This window comes from Xenopus laevis, chromosome 6L, assembly GCF_017654675.1.
Source record: "Xenopus laevis strain J_2021 chromosome 6L, Xenopus_laevis_v10.1, whole genome shotgun sequence".
NCBI lineage: Eukaryota > Metazoa > Chordata > Amphibia > Anura > Pipidae > Xenopus > Xenopus laevis.
This window is the reverse complement of record NC_054381.1, coordinates 650,032-676,882: the sequence shown is the minus strand read 5'-3', so window position 1 is coordinate 676,882 and position 26,851 is coordinate 650,032. Positions and strand designations below refer to the sequence as shown.

The 26,851-nt window shown below is 41.6% G+C and overlaps 1 protein-coding gene and 1 long non-coding RNA gene across 3 annotated transcripts; one reads left to right on the top strand and one right to left on the bottom strand.

The window, feature by feature from the left end:
- Positions 1 to 346: 346 nt before the first annotated feature.
- On the bottom strand, positions 347 to 26,459 carry LOC121394787 (butyrophilin subfamily 3 member A3-like). 2 transcript variants are annotated; one of them, XM_041566815.1, is made up of 3 exons: positions 26,083 to 26,459; positions 2,254 to 2,489; positions 347 to 1,377 (listed from the first exon to the last, which is right to left on the bottom strand). In XM_041566815.1, exons 2-3 carry the CDS (start codon positions 2,394 to 2,396, stop codon positions 522 to 524), a joined length of 999 nt encoding a protein of 332 aa, XP_041422749.1. In that variant the 5' UTR covers positions 2,397 to 2,489; positions 26,083 to 26,459; the 3' UTR covers positions 347 to 521. The 2 variants fall into 2 exon arrangements, with proteins under 2 accessions (XP_041422749.1, XP_041422751.1); XM_041566817.1 differs by lacking the exon at positions 26,083 to 26,459 and adding an exon at positions 7,565 to 7,762.
- Positions 2,501 to 4,275, top strand: LOC121394790. The gene is made up of 2 exons (XR_005962016.1): positions 2,501 to 3,547; positions 4,108 to 4,275. It is a non-coding gene; the product is annotated as an uncharacterized LOC121394790 (long non-coding RNA).
- Positions 26,460 to 26,851: the final 392 nt, after the last annotated feature.

Sequence of the window (26,851 nt, the reverse complement as noted above, 5' to 3'; positions counted from 1 at the left end):
GTGTCCATTTACTGTCATGTACCACTGAATATCTGTTATTATTATTCCCTCTGTACAAACACCAGGACTTGTTATTTTTCCCATTACAGGACTGATCCCCTCCCCTCTCTATACTGGGATAGGCCACCCCTACCCTCCACTCCCCTGATTCACTGCCCTCCACTTCCCAGTAATGTCGCCCTGAGGGGAAACTCCTGCTGCTTAAAGTCTGCTCCCAATACTGAAATCTCTCTGGGGATTGTGGGTAATGTAGTTCTGTTAGTGAGTAGGAAGCAGATTTCCTGTCCCCTGATACAGATAAGTAATTATGAGCCGTGTTTATATCCAGTAACAGGTCTGTAGCCTCCTGCCCATAGATCAGTGTCCTTATACCCAGCACAATATGAGCCAATCCAGGGGCCATTATCCCATCTGTGCCCCCCTCATTATGTGCCCCCTCAGCCCCACACAGTGCAGCTCCATGTGATTCCTGTGCCAGTAAGGAACACAATGTATCACACATGTTACACATCTCCTCCATGTCAGGGATCTGCCCGACCAACTCTTCCCTCTCTGTCTCCCCCTTGTGGATTATATGAGACACAACATCCTCCTCCTGCATCTGACTCTCTGGCTCCAACTTCTTTCTGCCTGTTGTCAGATTCTGACTGTCTCTTATCTGTCTGTCTCTCTACTGGTAGTAATTCAGGTCCTTTTTCTCTTTCTCGAATGATTCTCACCCAGGCACCTTCCCTCTCTACCCAGAATGCAGCATGAAGGGGCTCAGTGAATTTGGCAGTGAAGGTGTGTAAGTGTCTGATTGGCTCACTCAGCTCATAAAAGGACAGACGTCCGACCTCATAGTCCAACCAGATCCTGATTCTCCTGCAGGAAGAGACGTGGGGTAAATCTGTCCATTTACTGTCATGTACCACTGAATATCTGTTATTATCTTCCATGTACAAACACCAGGACTTGTTGTTATTCCCAATTGCAGCCTGTCGCCCTTCCCTCTCTATACTGGGATAGGCCACCCCTACCATCCAGTTCCCTGATTCACTGCCCTCCACTTCCCAGTAATGTCGCCCTGAGGGGAAACTCCTGCTGCTTAAAGTCTGAGCAAAATCCTGAAATCTCTCTGGGGATTGTGGGTAATGTAGTTCTGTTAGTGAGTAGGAAGCAGATTTCCTGTCTCCTGATACAAATACATGATACCCAGTTGTATTTATATCCAGTAACAGGTCTGTAGCCTCCTGCCCATAGATCAGTGTCCTTATACCCAGCACAATATGAGCCAATCCAGGGGCCATTATCCCATCTGTGCCCCCCTCATTATGTGCCCCCTCAGCCCCACACAGTGCAGCTCCATGTGATTCCTGTGCCAGTAAGGAACACAATGTATCAGACATATTGCTCAGCTTCTCCATGTTGGGGATCTGCCCGACCAACTCTTCCCTCTCTGTCTCCCCCTTGTGGATTATATGAGACACAACATCCTCCTCCTGCATCCGGCTCTCTGAGTCCAACTTCTCTCTGTCTCTTATCTGTCTGTCTGTCTGTCTCTCTAGTGTTAGTACTTTATCTCCTTTTTCTCTCTCTGTAATGATTCTCACCCAGGCACCTTTACCATAAAGAGAGAATGCAGCATGAAGGGGCTCAGTGAATGTGGCAGTGAAGGTGTGTAAGTGTCTGATTGGCTCACTCAGCTCATAAAAGGACAGATGTCCGGCCTCATAGTCCAATGAGATCCTGATTCTCTTGCAGTACGGGATGTGGGGTAACTCTCTCCATTTCCTGTCATGTCTCACTGAATATGTATTATTATTATTCCATCTGTACAAACCCCAGGACTTGTTATTATTCCCAATCCAGGACTGAATCCCTCCCCGCTCTATACTGGGATAGGCCCCCCCTACCCCCCAATACCCTGATTCACTGCCCTCCACTTCCCAGTAATGTCGCCCTGAGGAGAAACTCCTGCTGCTTAAAGCCTGAGACCAATACTGAAATCTCTCTGGGGATTGTGGGTAATGTAGTTCTGTTAGTGAGTAGGAAGCAGATTTCCTGTCCCCTGATACAGATACAAGATTATGAGCCGTGTGTATATCCAGTAACAGGTCTGTAGCCTCCTGCCCATAGATCTGTCTCTTTATACCCAGCACAATATGAGCCAATCCAGGGGCCATTATCCCATCTGTGCCCCCCTCATTATGTGCCCCCTCAGCCCCACACAGTGCAGCTCCATGTGATTCCTGTGCCAGTAAGGAACACAATGTATCACACATGTTACACATCTCCTCCATGTCAGGGATCTGCCCGACCAACTCTTCCCTCTCTGTCTCCATCAGAGGAATAATATCAGCTTTTCTATTTTCTTCTCCTCTGAGCTCCTTCTGCATCTGGGTCTCTGTCTCCATCTCTATCACTGTTTCTCTGTCTCATTTACTCAGTTTCTCCTGAACATTTCTTTCTTCCTCCTTCTTAGGCTCCTCATTCATCACCACATTTACCTACAAGGGTTGAATTTGGAAAATTTTATTCATTTATCTGAATATAACAATCACCTCTTGCATCCTTATAGGCCCCTCCCTTTCTGTATAGGCCACTCCTCAAACATGCACATTTGCATAATATAAATGTATCTAGCACTACTGTTGTACCCCGCACTGTACCTGTATAACTGCATTTATATAGTGGGGGATACAACTGGGTGGTTGGGCTGCAGATGGGCCCCCTGTAAAAGATTTCTACATATGGGAGCCAGAGACACACCATTGTTACATCACTGAAACTTTGTCAGCTGTGACCCAACAAGACCAAGGAGAATAATCAAAGCATGATCAGTATTAGAGAAATAACAACTTGCTTATCAGTAAAACTAGGGATTAGTCAGTCCCCCACAACACAAACAATCTGGGGAGCAGAAGTGATTCCAACTCAGGTGCGAGGAGGGAGGGGTGATGCACCTGAGACAGTTATAGTAGAATTTGTGTTTTTACCAGTTTTGTAAATTTCCATCAATGTGGTAGAATTTGGATATGGATTTTGTTTTAATGAAAAAGGACCTCAATGTGACAGACCTGTGACAAGCATTGGAAATGTTGATTTGATTTCTTTCTAAATCCTGAAAGAATTGCAGAGATATTCAAGGTTCCAAGACCTTTGGTGGCAGCAGTGGGATATTTTAGAACATACATCCAGAGGGCAAAGAGCAATTTGGACCTTTTGTGAACATACAAATGGCACCAATTGTCATGAAATGTTTGGTAAGTTTCATGACATTTGGAGGCAGCAGTGGGATCATTCAGAACATACATCCAAAGGACAAAAACAATTTGGACCTTTTGTGAACACAAACATGGAGGAAGAAACAGCAACTTCTTCTTTGGGTTCTGCCTTTCTAGCAGAGATCCTGTGATGGATCCATGTTGGGGCCTGTTCTTTCTGCTGCAGATCACCTGCACTCAACTGGCTTCTCAGGAGGTCCTGGGCACAATGCAGCACCACCAATCACCTGCCTTGGATTTTTTCAGGATCCAACCAGAGATCAGAATTCTACAAACCAGTGGTAAATACATGCTACCTTCCCCACATTTGATGACAGACAGGAGGGCATTGATTCCTACCTGAGAACCTTTGAAATCAGAATTACAGAGAATTACAATGTTCCACAGGCAGAGTGGCCAGAAATACTGACAGGCAAGTTAACTGGCAAGGCAAGAGATTTTAGAAGAAACTGTCTTACCCTCAGCAGACTGACTATGAGAAGGTTGAGTTCTTTCTGAGATTTTTATGCCATTTACCCAGAGACATACTGCCAGGTCTTTAGAGCCTTAGACAAGGTACAGATACCCACTGGGTCTTTGCCTGCCAATTATGTTGCACCTTTCACCAGTGGGTGAGAAATAGTGGGGTAAAAACACTTGAGGGACTTCACCAGCTTTGCTTAATGGAGCAATTTCTAGAGCAATGTGCCCCTGAAGTTTAGTGTAGGTGTGGGATCAATCATCACTCATCCTAGACGAATCTGCTAGATTGGCACTGCCTCTCAATCTAAATCTAACCAAATCTTCACATGTTTCTCTGCCCTTAGAATTGATACAATAGTTGCTCTTATATTCCCCATAGATCCTACTGAGAAATGGACCAACTAATGGATCAGCCAATTGGAACCTGCCCCTAGATGAGTGAGCTGCTGCACTCACACTCACACTAATGTTGGACTCTGCACTTCAATTCTGGAAAACTGGTATTTGTCATATAAACAGTCATTGAATATAAATGTATTTTTAAGGATTACTGATTGATTATTGGCACTTGTGCCTTCTGTGATTTTACTGTTCACCTATATATATATATATATCAGTCCCTGATTATTTGTGAAATGTCCAGAGTTTCTCTTTGATCTCCTGCGCTGAACAGCCAGAAAAGGGTACAAAGTTTCTGAAATGTAAGTAAATAAGGGGCTTTTGGCAGAGAGCCCAGAATACTCAACAGATGCACGTTGATACATTCATAACAATTTAAGATAAACAAAGATACAATTGTAAATAATAAGATAAGCAGGTCTCTTGGGAGAACTGATTCTCGGCTTAAAGGGCAATTCACCTTCATTAGCAAAACTATTATAACACATAAAACATAACGCACAGAAATGTGTTTAAACTTACATAACCTGACAATTTTTGTAAAATGGACATGGTAATAAGGGGGTGTGGCCACTAAAATGACTGTGTCTAAACATTTTCACCGCACTACACCTGGTTTTGTCTCTCTTTCCATTTTTAAAATGTTGGGCCGTATACTTATGTGTATAATTCTTGTACACGTTTGAGCTAAATCTTACAATTAATAGTTGGTAAAGGGGAACTGTGTAGCTATAGAGAGAGAGAGAGAGAGAGAGAGAGAGAGAGAGAGAGAGAGAGAGAGAGAGAGAAAATTGAATTGTGTGCTTATAATTTAAAGGAATAGAAGCTCATTGCCTAGGAGATAAGGTTGCTATGTGACCAGTGAGAAAGAAAAGTCACATGGGCACCATCATGGGAGCAGACATGATGCCTAGTCAGATGACATATGTGGAAGTGACATCACAGTGTGTGGGAGATATTTGCACACTTGCTGGAATAGGTTGGCTTTTGATATATGTGTGTGTGTGTGTGTGTGTGTGTGTGTGTGTGTATATATATATAAAAGACAAGTATTTAGCAGCAGTCACTGTATCTTCAGCTTAACAAGTGTGGTTGGTGCAGCGCCTTTAGGGAGACATCCGTACAAATACAGAGTAGACAAGAAAAAGGCAGCACTCGTTATATCAAAAAGTGAAAAAAGTGTATTTGAGTTAAAAGTTCATTACAAGACCTGTTAGTGGCAGCACATCTCTCTGCCTGCGACGTTTCGGGCCTGCAGCGTGCCCTTTCTCATCACATAACAGGATAATGTCAGTAACACATGCCAAACATTTAAACATCTCAACAGGAAATGACATCAGGCTCATTAGCTATCAGCATTTTTAACCCATTCTCTGCCATCCCTGTTGTTACATAGAGTCATAAGCAATTCACCTCTGGGAATTCCAAAATCAAATCTAACACACCTACTTCATGTCATGCTGCTACATTGTATCACAGAAATAAATACAGATCATAGTCCCTATTTAACCCGGATGGTGCCAGTGTCTTCAACCTGTGAATCCACCACACCTCCCTTTGCTTTCATTTTAATTCCCTATTGCCTCCAAATTTGAGGGGTGGAATTCCCTCCAGAACCATGTATTTTAATTGGTCTGCTACATGACCAGCCTCTAGTAAATGTTTGGAGACAGGTAGTCTCATGTTTCCCAAATTGATGGAGGATTTATGTTGAGATATGCGTGACTTGACCATCTGTGTGGTTTCCCCAATGTATATGAAACCACATGGGCAGGTCAACGCATATATCACATATTTGGACACACACGTAAAATGTCCTCTCAATGATATCTTTTCACCCGAACTGGGGTGTATAAAAGCTTCTCCTTTAATAACATGTGAACATTGTACACATCCCAAACAGGGATACATCCCTAATTTTCTCCTTCCTAGGAAGGCATCACTCCGCTTGGATTGCGTTTTGACCTCAGACGAAGTGACCATACCACCGATAGTTTTACCCCTTCTGTATGACATGACTGGAGGAGCCACAAATTCTCCTATTTGAGGATAAGCTTTGCTTAGAATGTGCCAATGGCGGCGTAAGACTTTCCCTATGTTGTCACTGGAATTACTAAATTCAGATACAAACGGAATACGTTTGTTAGCCGAATCTGCATTCTTCCTGCCTGTCTGTTGTGTTACATTGCTCGCAATCTTCTTTTGTGCCATTTGAAGCACTTTCCCAGGGTATCCCCTATCCATAAATTTTTTGCACATTAATTGACGTTGTCTCGCCCTTTCTTCAGTGTTACTTACAATTTTGTCAACCCTCATCAATTGGCTAATAGGTATAGACTTTTTTGTATGTGGTGGATGGTTACTAATGGAAATGGAGAATCTGGTTACGGTCGGTGGGTTTTGTATATACTGATGTCTCTATCCCATTCATGGAATTCCTATACACAAGTACATCTACGAATTGTATCTTCTCAAAATCATAAGACAATGTGAATGAGATTGAAGGATGCATCGTTTGCAAAAAAACGTGAAACCGCGATAGGGACTCAGCGTCACCCCGCCACAGCAAAAAAATATCGTCAATGTAGCGCCACCAGGCAATCACATGCCTGGTGTAGTCTACATTGCAATATACATGCTGTTCTTCAAGTTTAGCCATAAAGGCATTTGCATATGGCGGGGCGACGTTGGACCCCATCGCTGTTCCACTGAGCTGCAAGTAGAACTGATCTTTAAAGGTGAAGTAATTACATCTTAAAATAATATTCAATGCCTCCAAAAAAATTGTATATGTGTATCAGTGTAGTTTGCCCTTTCCACCATTAGCCATGCACATGCATCAACCCCCTCTCCATGGGGAATTGATGTGTACAAACTGGCCACATCCAATGTGGCCAGTAGTACATCATCTGTAATTTCTGTTTTCAAAGTTTTTAATTTTTCCAGGAAGTGCCCTGTATCTTTAATGTACGAGGGGACTTCCCGGACCAATGGACCTAGGACTTTGTCCAGCATTATGGCCAAAGGATTGAAAACAGATTCAGTGGAGGAGACTATTGGACGACCCGGTGGGCAAACCGGGTCTTTGTGGATTTTAGGTAAAGTGTAAATTTTTGGGGCTTTTGGGGCTTTTGGGTTTTGTACTGTTAAGTACTTTTTTGAATTAGATGTAATTACACCATCATCGAGCATTTTATTCAATAGACAGTGTATCTTTCTCTGAATGGATGGTAAAGGGTCACATTGTAACATCTCATAAACATCTTTATCAGAAAGCTGTTTCTCTAACTCAGAGACATAATAATTAGTGTCTAATATAACTATGGCGCCCCCTTTGTCAGAGGGCTTCACAGTTATATCAGTTCTCTGGCCCAATCCAACCAGTGCCTGTCTCTGTTCTTTAGTAATATTAGACATGGTCCTATACCCACCAGTACCTGTAAAGTCCAATTCTCTGATATCCTTCTGAATGTTTTTAATATACATCTCTACTGCCGGATAGGTAGTCGGAGGAACATATTGGCTCTTATTGTATAACCCCCAGCTTCCAATATCAAGGGCATCCGTAGAACCTGCAACAATATCATCTTTATTAGGGTTAACAGAAAAATGAACTTTTAGTCTCAAAGCCCGAAAAAAGCGATACAAGTCAAGAAGATTGCGAGCAATGTAACACAACAGACAGGCAGGAAGAATGCAGATTCGGCTAACAAACGTATTCCGTTTGTATCTGAATTTAGTAATTCCAGTGACAACATAGGGAAAGTCTTACGCCGCCATTGGCACATTCTAAGCAAAGCTTATCCCCAAATAGGAGAATTTGTGGCTCCTCCAGTCATGTCATACAGAAGGGGTAAAACTATCGGTGGTATGGTCACTTCGTCTGAGGTCAAAACGCAATCCAAGCGGAGTGATGCCTTCCTAGGAAGGAGAAAATTAGGGATGTATCCCTGTTTGGGATGTGTACAATGTTCACATGTTATTAAAGGAGAAGCTTTTATACACCCCAGTTCGGGTGAAAAGATATCATTGAGAGGACATTTTACTTGTGTGTCCAAATATGTGATATATGCGTTGACCTGCCCATGTGGTTTCATATACATTGGGGAAACCACACAATTGGTCAAGTCACGCATATCTCAACATAAATCCTCCATCAATTTGGGAAACATGAGACTACCTGTCTCCAAACATTTCCTAGAAGCTGGTCATGTAGCAGACCAATTAAAATACATGCTTCTGGAGGGAATTCCACCCCTCAAATTTGGAGGCAATAGGGAATTAAAATGAAAGCAAAGGGAGGTGTGGTGGATTCACAGGTTGAAGACACTGGCACCATCCGGGTTAAATAGGGACTATGATCTGTATTTATTTCTGTGATACAATGTAGCAGCATGACATGAAGTAGGTGTGTTAGATTTGATTTTTGAATTCCCAGAGGTGAATTGCTTATGACTCTATGTAACAACAGGGATGGCAGAGAATGGGTTAAAAATGCTGATAGCTAATGAGCCTGATGTCATTTCCTGTTGAGATGTTTAAATGTTTGGCATGTGTTACTGACATTATCCTGTTATGTGATGAGAAAGGGCACGCTGCAGGCCCGAAACGTCGCAGGCAGAGAGATGTGCTGCCACTAACAGGTCTTGTAATGAACTTTTAACTCAAATACACTTTTTTCACTTTTTGATATAACGAGTGCTGCCTTTTTCTTGTCTACTCTCTCTATATATATATATATAAAACAAACAAGGGAAAGTTGTGCTCAACACTCATTTATAAAACCATTAGGCGGGGATGCAATGAGGGTGTGACCACAAAATACATATAGTCAAATACAAGAGTCCTCTGCACTCAACCCATTATCAATATATTTAAGACAGCGACATTTTAATTATACATTTTACAAAGGGACTAAGTTTTACCTGCAACTTACTTGCTGCTTTCAAAGTAAACCTCCCAAACTTGGCTGCCCTTTTATTGGCCACCAGTGGGATCACCTGACTATAGCTGGGAAGCAGCGAGTAAGTTGCAGGTAAAACTTAGTCCCAGTGTAAAATATATAATGAAGCAATAGAATTCTTAATGAATCAGATGAAAATTAAGGGTAGGACTGGCCAGATATGGGATGAGTTTATTATTAAATATATTGTAATATATGGACAAACAATCCCTGTTTTGTTTAAAGGGTAAGGCATTTTTCAGTAGCAGTAGCACAAAATGTCTCAATGTCTTAAATATATTGATAATGGGTTGAGTGCAGAGGACTCTTGTAGTTGACTATATATATATATAATTAACATGTATTTATATAGGATAGGGAGGAGCACATGTCATATGTTCAATATGGGACCAGTATTAAATGTATGTTTACAAATGCAAGAAATCTGACTGGTAAAATGGGAGAACTGGAGCTGGTGGTGTTGTAGGAAAAACATGATGTGATTGGCTGAAACATGGCTGAATGAGTCACATGACTGGGCAGTAAATATCAGTGGCTGTACTTTGTTTCCCAGGGACAGAGGCAATAGAAAAGGAGGAGGGGTATGTCTGTTTGTTAGGCAGGATTTAAATCTAATATAAAGGAGGAGGTTATGTTAGAAAATGAGGGGGCAGAAGTCTTATGGGTGGAGTTCTTCACCAATTGTAAAGAGTCCAGCAAATTAATTGTAGGAGTCGCTATAGACCCCCTAATGTAAGTGACGAGAATAAGCCCCTGATGCAAATAGAAAAGGCTGCTAGTTTGGGGAAAGTAATGATAATGGGGTATTTTAATTACCCAGATATTGACTGGAGCAACAGTACTGCCAGATCAGTTAATGGGAACAAGTTTATAAACTGTTACATGACAATTTTATGGCACAGGTTGTTGAGGAGCCAACCAGAAAAAATGCAATTCTGGATCTAGTGATCTCTAATGAGCCAGAACTTATAACAAATGTGCAAGTCATTGAACCCCTGGGTAATAGTGACCATAATGTTATATCATTTAATGTCTGGTGCAAAAAACAAAAATATACTGGGGCAACAAAAACCAGGAATTTTGGAAAAGCTAATTTTAGTGCCTTGAGGGCTGCCCTACAGAGTATTGATTGGGGCATTAGGTTTTCAGCTAAAAACACAGAACAGAAATGGTTGTCCTTTAAAATGATATTAAATCATTACTGTTCCCAATTTATTCTCTTAAGGACTAAACGTAGAAGCTCTAAGAATCATCCTGTGTGGCTTAATACAGAAGTAAAGAAGTTAATGGGAAAGAAGAGAAAGGCATTTAATAACTACAAATCTGTAGGGACAGAAGCTGCATTTAATGAATATAAACACTGTAATAAATGTTGTAAATCAGCAATCCGGAAGGCTAAGAAAAGAAATGAAGAGTTAATTGTGGTGGAGGTGAAAACTAACCCTAAAAAGTTTTTAAGGTATATTAATAGTAAAAAGATGCAGGTTGAGAGTGTTGCTCCATTAAATAATGGTACCAGTATGGTTGTAACAGATACAGAAAAGGCAAATGTGTTAAATCAGTTCTTTTCTTCAGTGTATACAATAGAGGAGTGTGAGTTCCCAGGCTCACTTTATAACTGCACTAATGGCTCAGCTCAATCTAGTCAGTGGCTGACTCAGGATATGATTCAAAAAGCTTTAATACAAATTAATGTAAACAAGGCTCCAGGGCCTGATGGCATACACCCCCGGGTTCTAAGAGAGCTTAGTTCAGTTTTAGACCAGCCCCTATTTCTGATTTTCTCAGATTCACTGTCATCTGGTATGGTGCCTATGGATTGGAGAAAAGCTGATGTTATTCCAATATTTAAAAAGGGATTACAATCTAAGCCTGGCAATTATAGACCAGTAAGTCTGACATCTGTGGTGGGCAAATTATTTGAAGGCTTGTTAAGGGATCACATTCAAAATGTTGTCCTAATGAATGGCATTATGAGCAACAATCAGCATGGCTTTATGAAGGATAGGTCATGTCAGACGAATTTGATTGCATTTTATGATGAGGTAAGTAAGATGCTGGACAGTGGGGGGCAGTAGATCTATTTGGATTTTGCCAAAGTGTTTGATACTGTGCCCCACAAACGACTGCTTTCTAAACTAAGGTCTGTTGGCTTAATGAAGTCGTTTGCACATGGATAGGAAACTGGCTACAGGATCGGGTACAGAGGGTGGTTGTTAATGGGACATTCTCTACTTGGAGTAAGGTTCTTAGTGGGGTCCCCCAGGGCTCAGTATTGGGTCCACTTTTATTTAACTTGTTCATTAATGACTTAGGGGAGGGGATTGTAAGTAATGTATCAGTGTTTGCAGATGACACAAAACTATCAGCCCAATTAATTCCATCCAGGATGTGGCACTTGCAACAGGATCTTGGCTAACTGGCAATCTGGGCAGCTAAGTGGCAAATGAGATTCAATGTTGATAAATGTAAAGTCCTGCACCTGGGATGTAACAATATCCACTTATACCCTTAATGGGACTGCACTAGGCAAATCCATAATGGAGACGGAGCTTGGAGTCCTTGTAGATAATAAACTTGTCTGTAGCAAGTAATGCCAGTCAGCAGCATCAAGGGCAAATAAGGTCTTGAGTTGTATTAAATGGGGCAGAGAGTCACGGGAGGAGGGGGTCCCACTGTATAGAGCACTGGTAAGGCCCCATCTAGAATATGCCCTACAGTTTTGGTCTCCATCACTCAAACAGGACATTATTGTATTAGAGAGGGTACAGAGAAGGGCAACTAAGCTGGTAAAGGGAAAATCTTAGCTATGAGGAAAGACTGGCCAAATTGGGGATGTTCATTCTGGAGAAGAGGCGCTTAAGGGGAGATATGATAACTATGTATAATATATAAGGGGATCATATAATAATCTCTCTAATGATTTATTTACCAGTAGGTCTTTCCAGCTGACACAAGGTCACTCATTCCGATTAGAAGAAAAGAGGTTCCAGCTAAATATTGGGAAGGGGTTTGTTACAGTGAGAGCTGTGAAGATGTGGAATTGTCTCCCTGAATCAGTGGTACAGGCTGATACATTAGATAGGTACAAGGAAGGGTCAGATGCTTTATTCACCAGTAGCTCCTCCCAGCAGACAGGAGGGAGCCAATGAGATTAGAGGAGGGAAAGGGGTGTTACAGGGAGAGCTGGGAAGTGAATCAGTGGTACAGGCTGATACATTAGATAGGTACAAGGAAGGGTCAGATGCTTTATTCACCAGTAGCTCCTCCCAGCAGACAGGAGGGAGCCAATGAGATTAGAGGAGGGAAAGGGGTGTTACAGGGAGAGCTGGGAAGTGAATCAGGGGTACAGGCTGATACATTAGATAGGTACAAGGAAGGGTCGGATGCTTTATTCACCAGTAGCTCCTCCCAGCAGACAGGAGGGAGCCAATGAGATTAGAGGAGGGAAAGGGGTGTTACAGGGAGAGCTGGGAAGTGAATCAGTGGTACAGGCTGATACATTAGATAGGTATAAGAAGGGGTTGGATGGCTTTTTAGCAAGTAAGGGAATACAGGGTTATGGGAAATAGCTCATAGTCCAAGTTGATCCAGGGACTAGTCCGATTGCCATTTTGGAGTCAGGAAGGAATTTTTCCCCTTCTGAGGCAAATTGGAGAGGCTTCAGACCTTTCTCTGGATCAACTGGCAGATAGGTAGTTAATAAAAAAAAGAAGAAAAAAAGGTTGAACTCGATGGACATGTGTCTTTTTTCAACCTTACTTACTATGTTACTATGTTACTATGTATATAGCGCCAACATATTGCATATTATACAACTAAATCACATGAATTCTATACATAGAACATATGGAGTTACATACATCACAATCAATACCGGTACAAAAGGTGAGGAAGGCCCTATGCAGAAAGAGCTTACACTCTAAAGGGAAGGGAGTAATACATAAGGTGTGGGAGTGGGCAAGATTGAATGATTAAGTGGGTGAGAAATATGGTACTGTATGTGGTGTTGCATTTGGTAGTTAAGCAGAGTGAGGGGAGGCTTCTCGAAAGAAGTGCGTTTTCAGAGATTTTTTGAAAGCAGAAAGGTTGGGAGAAAGTCGGACAGACCGTGGGAGAGAGTTCCAGAGGAGGGGTGCAGCCCTTGCAAAGTCTTGAATGTGAGTTTGTGAGGAGGTAATGAGAGAAGAGTTGAGTAGTAGGTCAGTAGAGGAGCGTAGTAACTGGTTGGGTGAGTATATAGAGATGAGTTCAGAGATGTAGGGTGGGGCAGAGTTATGAAGTGTTTGAAAGTCAGTGTCATTGATTCTGAAAGGTAACGGAAGCCAGTGCAGGGATTGACAGAATGGCGAGGCAGAGGAGGAGCGGTTGCTGAGGTGTATGAGCCTCGCAGCAGTGTTCATTATGGACTGGAGAGCTGACAGTCTCTGGAGGGGGAGGCCAATTAAAAGAGAGTTACAGTAGTCTAGACGCGATATGATGAGAGAGTGAATAAGAATTTTGGCAGCATCTTGGGTTATAAATTATCATATTTTGGATATGTTCCTTAGGTGGAAGTGACATGATTTAATAAGTGACTGGATATGAGGAGTGAATGACAGGGCAGAATCTAGGATAACCCCAAGGCACCGGGCCTGGGGAGAGGGGGTGATAGTGGAATTGTTAACTATGATGGATACTTCTGGGATGTTACTGGTGTTAGTTGGAGGAAAGAGAACCATTTCAGTTTTAGAGAGGTTTAATTTAAGGTAGCGTTGCGACATCCAGGTAGAGATAGCGGACAGGCAGGAGGAGACGCGAGTTAGGAGTTCTGGGTTGAGATCAGGAGATGAGAGATAGATCTGAGTATCGTCAGCATAGAGGTGGTAGTGGAAACCATACGAGTTGATTAATCTGCCAAGGGAGAATAGTAATGGTCCCAGGACAGAGCCTTGAGGAACCCCAACAGAAAGAGGTAGGGGAGAAGATGATACTCCATTGTAGGAGACACTGAAGGAACGATTGGTGATGTAAGAAGAGAACCAGGACAGGGATGTGTCACGAAGGCCAAGAGAATGGAGGGACTGGAGGAGGAGAGGGTGATCTACAGTGTCAAATGCGGCTGAGAGGTCAAGCAGTATTAGTAGTGAGAAATGATTGTTGGCTTTAGCGGTTAAAAGGTCATTAGTTAGTCGAGTCAGGGCAGTTTCCGTGGAGTGTTGTGGCTTAAAACCAGATTGTAGGGGGTCCAGCAGGTTATTGTCAGAGAGAAATGAGGTAAGTCGGTTGTAGACTAGGCGCTCAAGTAGTTTAGAGATGAAAGGTAGCAGAGAGATAGGTCGGAGGTTGTCAAGATTGGAGGGATCAAGAGAGGGTTTTTTCAGAATGGGGGTGACAAGAGCATGTTTTAGTTGAGAAGGAAACAGTCCAGTTGAGAGGGAAAGATTAAATAGGTGAGTTAAGGCTTTGATTAGACAAGGATTGGTATTGCGGAGAAGTTTTGAGGGAATTGGATCAAGCGGCAGGTGGTAAGGTGAGAAGAGGCCAGAAGCTTTGAGATTCCTCATCAGTGACAGGGGTGAAGGAGCACAGGAGAGACTGGGGAGTGTGGAGGGAGGGTGGTGGAAGTCTAGGGGGGTTGAGTAGTGGAATGTCCCTTCTGATAGTGTCAATTTTGTTTTTGAAGTGCTCAGCAATATCTTGAGCAGAGACAGATGTGCATGGAGGGGGTGGAGAGGGTTAAAGGTGGAGAAAAGTTGTGCTGGTTTTTTAGAAAGGGAGTTAATGAGTGAAGTAAAGTAAGTTTGTTTGGCTTGGAAGAGGCTGGTGTTATAGGAGCGCAGGGCAGATTTGTAGCTCCAAAAGTCTGATTCTGAGCGCATATATATATATATATGTAACCCTTTCTTGGCAGGAATATCCAGGGCCACACTGTGGTGTTAACACTATAGATCCCAAGCCTCACTTAGTGAGAGATTTGTGGGGTTCAGATAAGTTAAGTGCCTCCACTCAGGGCTAAAACCAGATATTGGTGGGCAGAGAACTCCCTGGGAACTGCAGTCGCAGTGATTACAGTAACCAATGTAACAGACAATAAACCAAATAATAGGTAGAAACTGGAATGGTAAATTGTAATACAAACAGCAAAATAACAATAACACAATGAATGTTAGGCAATTGTAACATGATTTTGGGCTATTTAGACCAATGGGGTTAACAACCAGCTTGTATACTAGAGCATGGGTTACATTTGACTCTTTTCAAATGGTTAGAGGACAACAAGGTGCTCCAGAATTAGTTATAAAGTAACTCACCAAACAGTGAAAGTGGTCCGGGTGCACTAGCCCCAGACCCCCAACTTCGGGAGCGGTACAGCAGAATGGGCCCATGACTAAGCACCCTGAAGGGTGTGAAACGCGTAGGGTGGATGGAGATGAAGCTATAATTTTTAACTGAATATCTCTGGTCTTGTGGATCCGTTTGAGTGCCGGTCAGCCCTGTTTCTTTATCTTCTACATTTGACTCTAACACTTAAGGCTGGTAGAAAAAATGTAAAAGTGGTGAACTACAACTCCCACAGTCCACTGTGTAGAAACTGAACAAAGAAATTGGCTCTAGGAGGTTCTTGCAAATCAAACAGAACAGAATATTTTATTTGTCAGAGACAAATGATCCACAGGTACTTACATTAGTACAGAGGCATTTGCAGAATATATTCACAGGCTAGGACAGTACATCAGAGCCAAGTGTATATGAATCCCCTGAGGATGTAGTCAAGGCAGTGCAGCACCTCCAGGCAGAAATATCTCACACATGGTCTGGATCTCACCCAGTGGAGGGGTCGGGAGGAGAAGCTAAAGCCTCACACACTATCCACTGTGTCCCTTCACTGTAGCAAATCATATAGCCTGGGAAGCTCCTCCCTGTTACACCTCCTTGTTATTTCTCTTTTCCCTCACTGTCTTATTCTCCTAGAGTGCCACTCAGTAGCCTCATTTATGGGGCCCCTGCTCCTGACTTCCACACTAGAGGTTCAGGTCCCTCTAGGGCAAACTGGCTTTATTGGGCCTTGTTGTACCCAGGCTCCCTGGAAACGTTCGGATGGGTTAGACACCAGGAGCCAAAGAGGAAGCTCCACCCCTTCTCACTCACTATACCAAAGTGTGGCAGGAAGTGGTCACAGCACCTCCTGGCCAATCACTGGGATATGTAAATTACAGTGCACAGATTTACCCCGTTATACGGCGCTGATCGAAGGAATCACAAGAGACGTTTAAAGCTCAATTTTCTTGCGGCTTTATTTGGCACATCTAGTGAACTTCTGGCAGTGGGTTGGTGAGGAAACCTACGTGTTTCGTGCCTTCTCAGACCCTGACGAAGTGCTGGGAGAGAAGGCACGAAACGCGTAGGTTTCCTTAGGTAGATTTTTTAATAAAATTTTTTTTTAGCGTTACTGTTCCTTTAAAGATCACAAGGTCAGGAGCAAATCCTTCTTGCTTATTGGCCAGGCTGTGTATAAAAACTCACTGCGATACAAGTATCTGCCATGTTTTTGGTTGTCCCATATGTCATAGGGTTATGCATTTAGGGAAAAGGCAAGTGAAGTTTCCCTAAATTCTGCCCCTGGAAAATCCCTTCTGGCCCAGCAAGGATACAAACATGGTAAAGAAGCAATATGCAATGTGTTTTATATTGTTATAACATCTTGTTCTATCAAGTCACAATGAGAAATGACGTTAGTAGTATGCAACAGAAATCATAAAAGATAATCTACTCATCATTTGGTGCATTTCTCTTAGCAAAGATTGAACATCAGTGACACAAGGTACATTCAAACCATTGTGATAAGGTAAAGCATATCCAACAAAAGGTTGAGAAGTATATCTAGGTTCTCCTAGAGAATCATAGGTGAGGGCACTAAGAGGCCTCCTCATTCTTTATCCCCTCCGCACATCCCAACCTGAGGTTGGGTTAACTGAATTTTGAGTTTGATTCAGGCCAGACTGGGTAGCAGGAACAAATTCAGAACAAGCTTCTCTTGCAGATGGAGTTTGGTCATCATGTGAGTTAGTAGGTGCAACTGTCAGCTGTTCATCATCATCCCCATTAACTTATGCAGGTGCATTACATTAATGTAATTTTGTGAATTCCCAACATCTGAGTCAGATACCTGAGGTATGGGTAAGAGATGATTTCTGTGCCAGGCTTTTCAATACCCCCTTGGACCTTTAATGCGCTAGACAGGGATACCAGGCAGTTTATCAACTAGAACATATAAGTCAGTATGCCAAAGATCAGCTAGTTTATGCTAAGCCTGGTTTCCTAGGTTTCTCAGTAACACTCCTGGAACAAGTTCATTGTGGCATCATATCTTCTCTTGCCTTGATTAGTTTTGGAAGCATTATCCTCAGCAACAGGCTCTAGACAAGTCTTCTTTCAATTGGCAACATATTGAGAGTGACTGATACTATCCATACCATCCACTGATACTCCAAAGTAAAGATCTACTGGTAGTCATGCTTCTCTGCCAAACATGAGGAAGTACTGTAGGGAAAATATCCAGTAGTCTCATGTCGAGTGCAGTTATAAGTGTGTACCATGGTACTAACATGGTTACTCCAGAATCTTTTTACTTTAACAGGGAGTGTACCAAGCATGTTTAGCAAGGTGCAGTTGAATCTTTCTAGTTGTGGAAATCCTTGCAGATGATACGGTGCAGTTGTGCTTTTGTAGAGATTGAGTAGCTGCAGACGCACTTTGATCAATTTACTCTCAAAATCACATCCTTGATCTGAGGGCAACGTAAGGAAATCCATACTCGGTAAAGAACTTTAGCAACAGTAGCAGCTTTTTATCCTTGGTAGGAAATGCTTGAGCATAGCAGGTATAATGATCAGTGACTTCCAGAATTTTTCCAACCCCTTTAGTATCAGGATCAATGCAGAGAAAGTCCATGCAGACAAGTTCTAAGGGCCTAGAACTTTTCAGATGTCCAGATGTGCAGCTTTTATGGTCAATGTGCTTCTTTGCAAACATCTCAGATACCTTCTGTAATAATCAGTAACATTTTCTCTAATTTTAGGCCAGTAGAACCTATCTTGAATCAAGCCATAGGTTTTCTCTGTTCCTAAATGTCCATGTTTGTCATGCAGGTTTCTTAACACAAACAAAGCAGATAACTCTTGGGAAGAACTAATTGGTATTGATCAGAGTGATCGTGGTATAGTAGCACCCTAGACAGGAGTCCACTATCTATTTGAAACTTCTCCCATTCTCTCAGTAGGATTGTGCTATCAGAAGACAGAGACTTCTTAAGATACTCCTGATCTTTTTGTAGAACAGCTTTTCTCAGGGGCCTGATGACTGGATCAGCTTGCTGAGCTCTGATCAAATCCCTTTTCTTCAAGGGGGCAACTGATCAATCCCTAGCAATGAAGGGCAGCTGTAAGCATCTGGAACACAATGGGGTCTGGCACCCAGTGAATCCACTATTCTTAAGTCTGAGAAGTTGAGTTTCCTTCTGTTTATAGCAGAAGTTAGACAAAAGGTGTGTATCCTTGATGTTGGAATTTCTTTCTACTCTTCATTATCAGAAGTAGCAGACAGCCCAGGTCTTCTAGATAGGGCATCAGCTCCCACATTTTTGGGACCTGGCTTATACTTTAGTGTTAACTATTAGTTAGATAAGACTGCTAACCATCTGTGGCCTGAAGCATCCAGTTGGGCTGTGGTGTGAACATTTGTTAGAGGGTTGTTATTAGTTCTAACTTCAAATGGTACTCCATACAGGAACCCACAACATTTCTCAGAAATGGCCCACTTAATTGGCAGAAACTCTAACTTGTACACTGGGTAGTTCTTCTCAATTGGAGTCAGTTATATCTGCCACTGGATGCAAAGCTCCTTGAAGAGGTACTCCAACCAAACAGTCATAGCTGGCATCCACATAGAGGATTTAGGGCTTTGTAGGATCTGCATAAGCCAGCAAAGGAGCTTCTGTGAGGCATTTCTTCAAAGCAGCAAAGGCCTTAGTACAGGCATCAGTCCACTTATCGCCTAAGAGTAATTTGGAATTTTTGGCAGCCTTCTCATCAGTCAAGGTGAGGGTCAGAAAGGCATGTAAGGGTTTTGCCAACTTGGAATATCCCTCTATGAATCTTCTATAATAGTCACAGAAACCTAGGAAGGACCTCAGCTCTGTGAGGTTACTTCAGAACACAATGTCATCAAGGTATACAAGACACTCTTGGGGACATAGGTCTCCTAATACTCTTTCCATAAGTCTTTGGAATGTGGCAGGGGCCTCGCAAATACATTGAGGCATTCTTGTAAATTGGTAAAATCCCAGAGGAAAAATGAAGGCACTTTCTCTTGATCCTCAGGGGACATGGGTACTTGATAGTATCCATATCTGAGATCCATTATAGTAAACCACCTACTGTCACTTCAATTGTGGGCAAATTGTATTGGTCAGTATGGTTCTATGGTTCAATGTATGGTAGTCCACACACAGATGAACAGATCCATCCTTTTTCCAAACCACCACAATAGGGGAAGCATAAGGACTTCTAGAATATGTCATTATAGTCTGATCTTTTATCTTTTTCAGTCACTTACACACTAGTCATGTGGGACTGACCCATGGGACCCATGGGTCAGTGTATTGAGATGGGCTCTTGTTCAGTCCGTAGAGTGATTAAACTGGCACATACAAGTAAAACAAACATAAGAGATTTATTGATACAGTCGCTGAGGGACCCTCCATAAAATGGCTCAGCAGTAATTCCAACATAACCAGATACTCTGAAGTCCAGGCACAAGTCAAAGAGCCTCCCCCCAAATGAAGCTTTATATATGTTTCCCCCACACAGGATATAAGAAGTATATACATTTTAGCAACTAACATACTATATATGGTACAAATACATCATTACTGCACTTAACATACTATATATGGTGAAAATCAAGCATTAACCAGTGTCACATTCCTTGAATTGCTAAAAGCTCTAAATACCATCTTTAAGGTGTTGTCCTATTCTCTCTATCTTCTGCTCTGTCAATCACTCATTTTCCTTACAGTCAGTTGGTTTGGGCCATCCTCGCACCCCTTTGTGGGTGTTGGGTAGGTTGAGCTCTCCCTCCTGCTGTCCCACCACCTTACACTGCCGGCTTCTCACTTCTGGCTTTATAGCCATGCGTCTGCTCACCCCGCCCCTTTTGTGACATCATGGGGTGGGGTGGGTCTATTAAGAGAAGCCAGAAGTCAGGCTCGAGGGAGCATGGAGGGAGGGTTAAGGTCGGGTAAGACCCAACCCACATATCACTATTACACACATCTTCAATGTCTCAGGGTGGCAGCTTCCTAGATCTCTCCCTGAAAGGCACTCTTGGCACATTCAACATCCATGTCATCAGTGGAGAACACATCTTTTCTGATTGAGCTCCTTAATAATCAGTTTATTTCAGCATGGGAGAGTCCCCAACATCAAAATTTAGAGGTGCATCCTTTGGTTCAACATGTGCAGAACATACTTCAGATTTAGAAGTAACTTCCTGAACAGACAGAGTAACTAACACACTTCAACTTCATCAAACTCAATCACTACAACAGACCAAGGGCTGTAATGAACAACCGAATCAAACATGGGAATCCCCTCTCACCAATCCTTTCTTTCTGGAATCAATTTCCAACCATACTTTGCCACTTGTTCAGATAGAGTTTCCAGAAAATAGCTTTGGGTGTCATATTCAATAGGCAGAGATCTGGTAACCTGTATCAGTTGTGTGTTTGACCAGCTGGAATTTCTATAGGAGGCTTGACACCATCTCTTTACTGTTATTATTATTATTAACATGTATTTATATAGCGCCAACATATTACTGCTGCTGATACAGGGAAGTAAGAGACATCAATGGTCCCTTATAATTGCAGACCTTTAGAAAAGCATCTTCAACGGCCTTCACATTAGATCCCACAATCAGTTGGCAGAAGACCTGTGAGCCATAGAAAGTCAAATATAAGCAACCACTTTGTGAGGACGCATATCTTTTAACAAAATGGAATAAAGTTACAATTTTTTAACCTCTATTGCCTTGGTCGCAGGAGTGCATGCATATTTATTCTGAAGATTTATATTGTCTATGCGACGGGTTCGGGGCACGGCACACGGGCCACCCGGCAGATTTGGTGAGTGACAAGCTCTGCTGATTTCTACTTCATTGACATTACATTGTACAATATTTAAGTGACGGGCCTGGGGTCTGGACACCCAGGTCATTCCTTTCCATTCGGTGAGGATTATTTTGCGGCTTGCTTTAAATTTAAATTTATGAAGTGTTGAGGTGTTTAACCCTGTATTAGCAAGTACAATCAGGCTGTTTAGTCTTATGGGCTTGTAACAAAATCAAAGCAGGGAGTGTTACTGGCCCCATTAGGCTACACTACTTCATTCCATCAGTTCCCTCCTATTCCTCTATCTCTATCCAGTCAATAAATACTTCTTTCCCTTTGGCTACTGGTTCAGAACAAGCAAAATACTTCTTTACACCCCAGACAGTCTCTTGCAATGACCGTAGACTAACTTCAGTTACTTTCTGTATGTTTCAGATAATTCAGGTGCAATGGTGTCTAGGCTAGTGAACAGGAGAGGCGCTGGAGGAGGTCACCACTCAAAATTAGGATATTTTCAATAAGTATGTGGCTCCACAGACATGGGACTGGATGAGCATTGTGGGTGCATAGCAGGAACACTAGGAGGATATAACAGACCATTTCATTGGATAAATACCATTTGGATAGATAATTGTAGGTATATTGTCTCTGTTAAGCTCAGACACATCACTTGTTTCAATCCTTATAAAGGTAAAAGTGATGATGTGACTATAGCAGAACCAGTCAGGCCTGGGTAACATAACAGTGTCTGTTCCAGAATATCATTTGGTAACTATACGAGAATATGATCAAGTGCAAAAGCACAGAGCAAATAAAGTCTTTCCTGCAGAGCTCACAATTTAACTCTAGTTGGGGTAATAACAGACACGGTGACTGAAATTCCACAATTGGATCTTAGCAGCACCTCTAAAAATGTAACCCTTCCTCGGCAGGACTATCCAGGGCCACATTGTGGTGTTAACACTATAGATCCCAAGCCTCTGCTGGGAAAGTGGGAAATTTGTGGGGTTCAGATAAGTTAAGTGCCTCCACCCAGGGCTAAAACCAGATATTGGTGGGCAGAGAACTCCCTGGGAACTGCAGTAGTAGTGATTACAGTAACCAATGTAACAGAATAGGTAGTAACTGTAATATAGTATAATACAATAAGTACAGCTAAATGACAATGATAACACAAATGTGCAACACAATAAATGAATGAATATATCCACTGTCACTTTAAGACAGGTGAGTGATCCCTCTGGGATCTGCAGGAATATATTAGAAATCCCAATGTAGAATGAGCAGAGTTTGTGTTGTAACAAGAGATTGATGCCCCGGGGTGAGTAAAGTACAAGATCTCACCAACTCCCAGTGACAGTGGAAAAGAAATTAACCCTGTGAGGCAGATACAGGGGAGGAGTCTGACAGATTTAACCCACACTGAGCTTGAAATGCTGATATAGGAGGAGCTTCCTGAGGATCCACTGTACGTGTCACAGAGGCTGATGGGAAATCCACAGTCCAGATCGGGTGTACACGCTGGCAACTCACTACAGGGCTGAAGTCCTCTCTATCCTACAGGGATTACTCCCCTAGCAATAGCTCAGCTGCACTAGTTCCACTCACTATGATGGCTGACTGGAAAGGGTTAACTAACTCCCTGTGCTCTGACTATGGGATTCCCTATATGGGTAAATATTCTATAAGTGAAACCACCAGCAACTTCTCAAACACATCTTCACTAGCAGGACTGTTACTATTCTGCTTTATTGTAACCTCAGATGTCATGAACTTTTATTTTGTGTTTAATCTGCTGTTAAATAAATTCAGATACAAAAGCTCAGCTGGGAAGTCTGTGTCTGTCTCTCACCTGTGTGATAGGAGCTGCTGCTACTGCCTAAATAGCAATTCCCCCCACAATACAGGGAGTCCTCAGGTGACACCCCACTTACTTACAGCTCATTCTTATAAACACAGACTATTACAGTAATGTAGTGTGGTTTACTTGACCTTTATTAGCATTACGTTTTAATAACCCCCGCTCCAATCCACTCGGCTGTGTGTTGTCTATTGCAGAGCAGAGAAAGGTCAAAATAAATACTATGTTAATAAATGTGTCTTGTTGCACTTAATATAAATGTATATGTTTCTACTTACATACAAATTAAACTTAAGAACAAGTCTACAGACTCTCATACGTAACCTGGGGACTGTCTGTATATATACTTGTCAGTGTGTGGGATAAATCTATTTAATCAGCATCTTAATCCCAGACATGCCAACATAATGACTGAATAAAATAGATAGGCATAGTATTCTCAGTCATGCCAGTATAATTATTACATACTATTGATATCATTAGAATATTAATTTAAGACATGTCAGTACAATTACTAACAAAAATTATTAAAGGCAATATAACTCCAGACATGCCGTTATAACCACTGAATAAAATGGATAATGGGCATATTCAATCCAGAAATGCCTGTATAATTACTACAGAAAATTTAATTACTACAGAAATATTATCTAATTCTCTGCTCAACACATAATCTAAAAATGCAGATCCGTTTGTTAAACCAGGAAGAAATGATCTGAATTGTTAGGAAGGAATATTACATCTAAGATTCTTCTAAAATCTTTTTAAATTTTTAAAAAATATATATAATTTCTGAGAGTTGGAGAGACCAACAGTTTTATTGTTGTTTCAGAATTCTTCTGATTCTCAGCAGATTGTCCAGAAAGTAAAGAGCTGAATGTAGATTTCTGTCATTATATCTGGCAATGGCCACTTATTAAAACCTTATGGTTATGGTGGAGAATTGAGGGAGATATTAAAGACTCAATTAACGTAGATATCTCATTGTGTCCGCAATTTGCATTATTAAATATGAAAGACTCACTTTTCTTTTTTGTTGGTTAGTAATGGCGGCCACTCGGAAATCAATTTTCTTATTCTGGATTAAAGAGGAAGCCCCTACATTTAAAGCTATACTCACATATTTACACAATTTATATATTATATATAAGAAACCATTCAATTTAGAATTGAAGATCTATCCTTTAGAAATAAAATTAAACATAGATGGTTCATTTATGTTGCAACTTTGGACGACAATAAAAAAGAATTTCTCCATAAACTTTTACAACTCCGTCTCCGTTCCACACAAGCTCCTCCCCTTCTGAGCTGCCGGCTCCCCCCTCCCTCCCAGAAATTAAAGGGGGACTCGTGACTGTGACTCATTTCCCTGCTGCCGCACATTCATTTCTATGTGATCAGTGAGGGACGTGAGTAGTGAATGTGCTGAATGTGCTGCTGCAGAATGATCCTGATTATCTAACGCCTGTTTCACTGATCACATAGAAATGAATGTGCAGCAGCAGGGAAATAAGTCACAGTCACGAGTCCCCCTTTAGTTTGTGGGAGGGAGGGGGAGTTACAGAAGGTGAGTGAGTATCAGAGAGAGAATGAACAGTTGAAATAAAAGTTACAAGACTACAGAGGCTGGACGTGGGGGGGATGTGGGTGGCTAATGGGACAGAAGGAGATCAGTACAGTAGGTCACTAAAATACCATAGTGGCTTCACATTTTATTTTGCCTGGATCCAGCAGCTTCATGAATATATACTTAATGGCTCTATCCAGGTACAAATACTATGTTCCAGGCCAACATTCCTTCATTTAACCAGTAACCTTCTGTGTGACACTGTATCAAATGCTTTAGCAAAGTCTAAGTAAATCACATCCACTGCCATCCCAGAATCAAGGTCTCTGCTCACCTTCTCATGAACAGAAATTAAGTTAGTCTGGCAAGATCTATTACACATAAAACCATGCTGGCACACACTCATAGTATTATGCAATGAAGTCCAGTATGCACCAATGCTTTTTAACTTTACCCTTTATATGATTGGAGGCCTTATTATACTAAGGGAGTTATTTACTAAAATTTTAGTTTTTTTAGAGGAAAAAAACGAAAAAAATTTGAGATTTTTTAAGCTCTGGACCCACAAAAAACTCGAATCTAAAAAAAACTGTGGAAAAAAACAGTTGAATTCAAGTAAAAGCCAATAACAGAAGTCCCTTTAACCATTTAAAGATGTTTTTTCCCCTACAGATTTTTATTTTTTTATGTGCTGGTGCATAAGAATTTGAAAAAGTTGCCCAATTTGAAAGGACACTCAAGTTTTTTTTTATTTGAGTTGAATTATTAGTAAATATGCCCAATTTGTGAATGGGAGTTAGGTTGAGTTTGTTTCTGTAAAAAAAAAATTAGAAACATTTGAGTTTTATTAAATAACCCCTTAGTGTCTAATCTTTCCCGATGGTGTTGTGTATAACAGGTTTACCCTCAAACTACCTTTTCATTAGAGCATTGTGACTGATAACATTTTCTTTAAATCTTTTGTCCAATTGAGAACATTCATTAAGGAATTCACTGTCTTTAGTACAAATTCTTCTTGCCATTAAACATTGGCCCCTTGGTATGTTCCAATTACAGTTGATATGATGGTTACAGGCCATTCCTGTCTGTAGCTTTAGGAAACAGTTTGCTCTCAATTGTACTTCACTCAACAAACAAGGCGACATTCACCAAGAACAGTTTTAGCCGTAAATTTGAGATTATAATATATTTAGTAAATTCCTCAATCAACCCATTATTCCGATGCACAGTTAATAGCACATCATCTCTATAATGAGTGTATAAAATGATAGTAGCCTTAAATGTAAATGAGTCCCATATAAATGCTCCCATACAGCCATGAATACATTTATATACGATGTGATACATTTACTCCTCATTGCCATCCCTGTATCTCTGTATCAGTCAGACACAATTATATATTAATGTACTTACCGTGTGTCTCACAGACTGTCCTTATTGACATTCCCTCTCATCCGTTGCTTCTGTCTCTGCTACTTGTGTTGAGTTTTCTGTTTTGTGCTGAGCTCTCACTTCTCATTGAATTTCTTGTTGGGGAAACTTCCTGACTGTGTAACATAAAATCACTTTCTGTTAGAAAATCTTCTTTCTGGTCTCTCAGTCTCTGTATCACTTTACTACTCTTTTGCTCTTAAAGTCTCCCCTTGTTTCTCAAGTCCCACCTGAATTAAAAAACATCCTGGAGCAATGAGGCCCCTGTTATTGTCCTGACTTACTTGGAAACCTAAAGGGTCATTTACAACCAGCGCTGCTGTTTTTGCATAAGAAAGTGTCCCTACATTTCCATATAGTTGTACATGTTATTGGCCAATAAATACAGAAAGTGGTGTAACTAATCAGCAAATACACACTGGCTCCTACTTCTCTGTTACTATCACTGCCGCTGCAGCTGCTCCTCATTCATTACTCTACAGTGGAAGAGATAAGGAGAGATCTCAGAAGGGAAGGGGCTTCATGTTAGACCAGGAAGTAATGAAATGAGCTGCAAATGTCAACTGATTATGCAGAAACCACAGCTATTCGAGGGGACCATTTAGATCAATATGAGAGATAGTAAAAAAGTGTACTTTAAAGCTATCTAATGTATCAGCCTGTACCACTGATTCACTTCCCAGCTCTCCCTGTAACACCCCTTTCCCTCCTCTAATCTCATTGGCTCCCTCCTGTCTGCTGGGAGGAGCTA

Bases quoted from the DNA above. Each gene is read 5' to 3' on its own strand.
- LOC121394787 (XM_041566815.1), bottom strand. From the start codon at position 2,396: ATGGAGACAGAGACCCAGATGCAGAAGGAGCTCAGAGGAGAAGAAAAT. The intron at 1,378-2,253 runs ATTGTGTTCCTT...TATGTCTGATAC, and splicing joins ATGTGTAACATGTGTGATAC to ATTGTGTTCCTTACTGGCAC.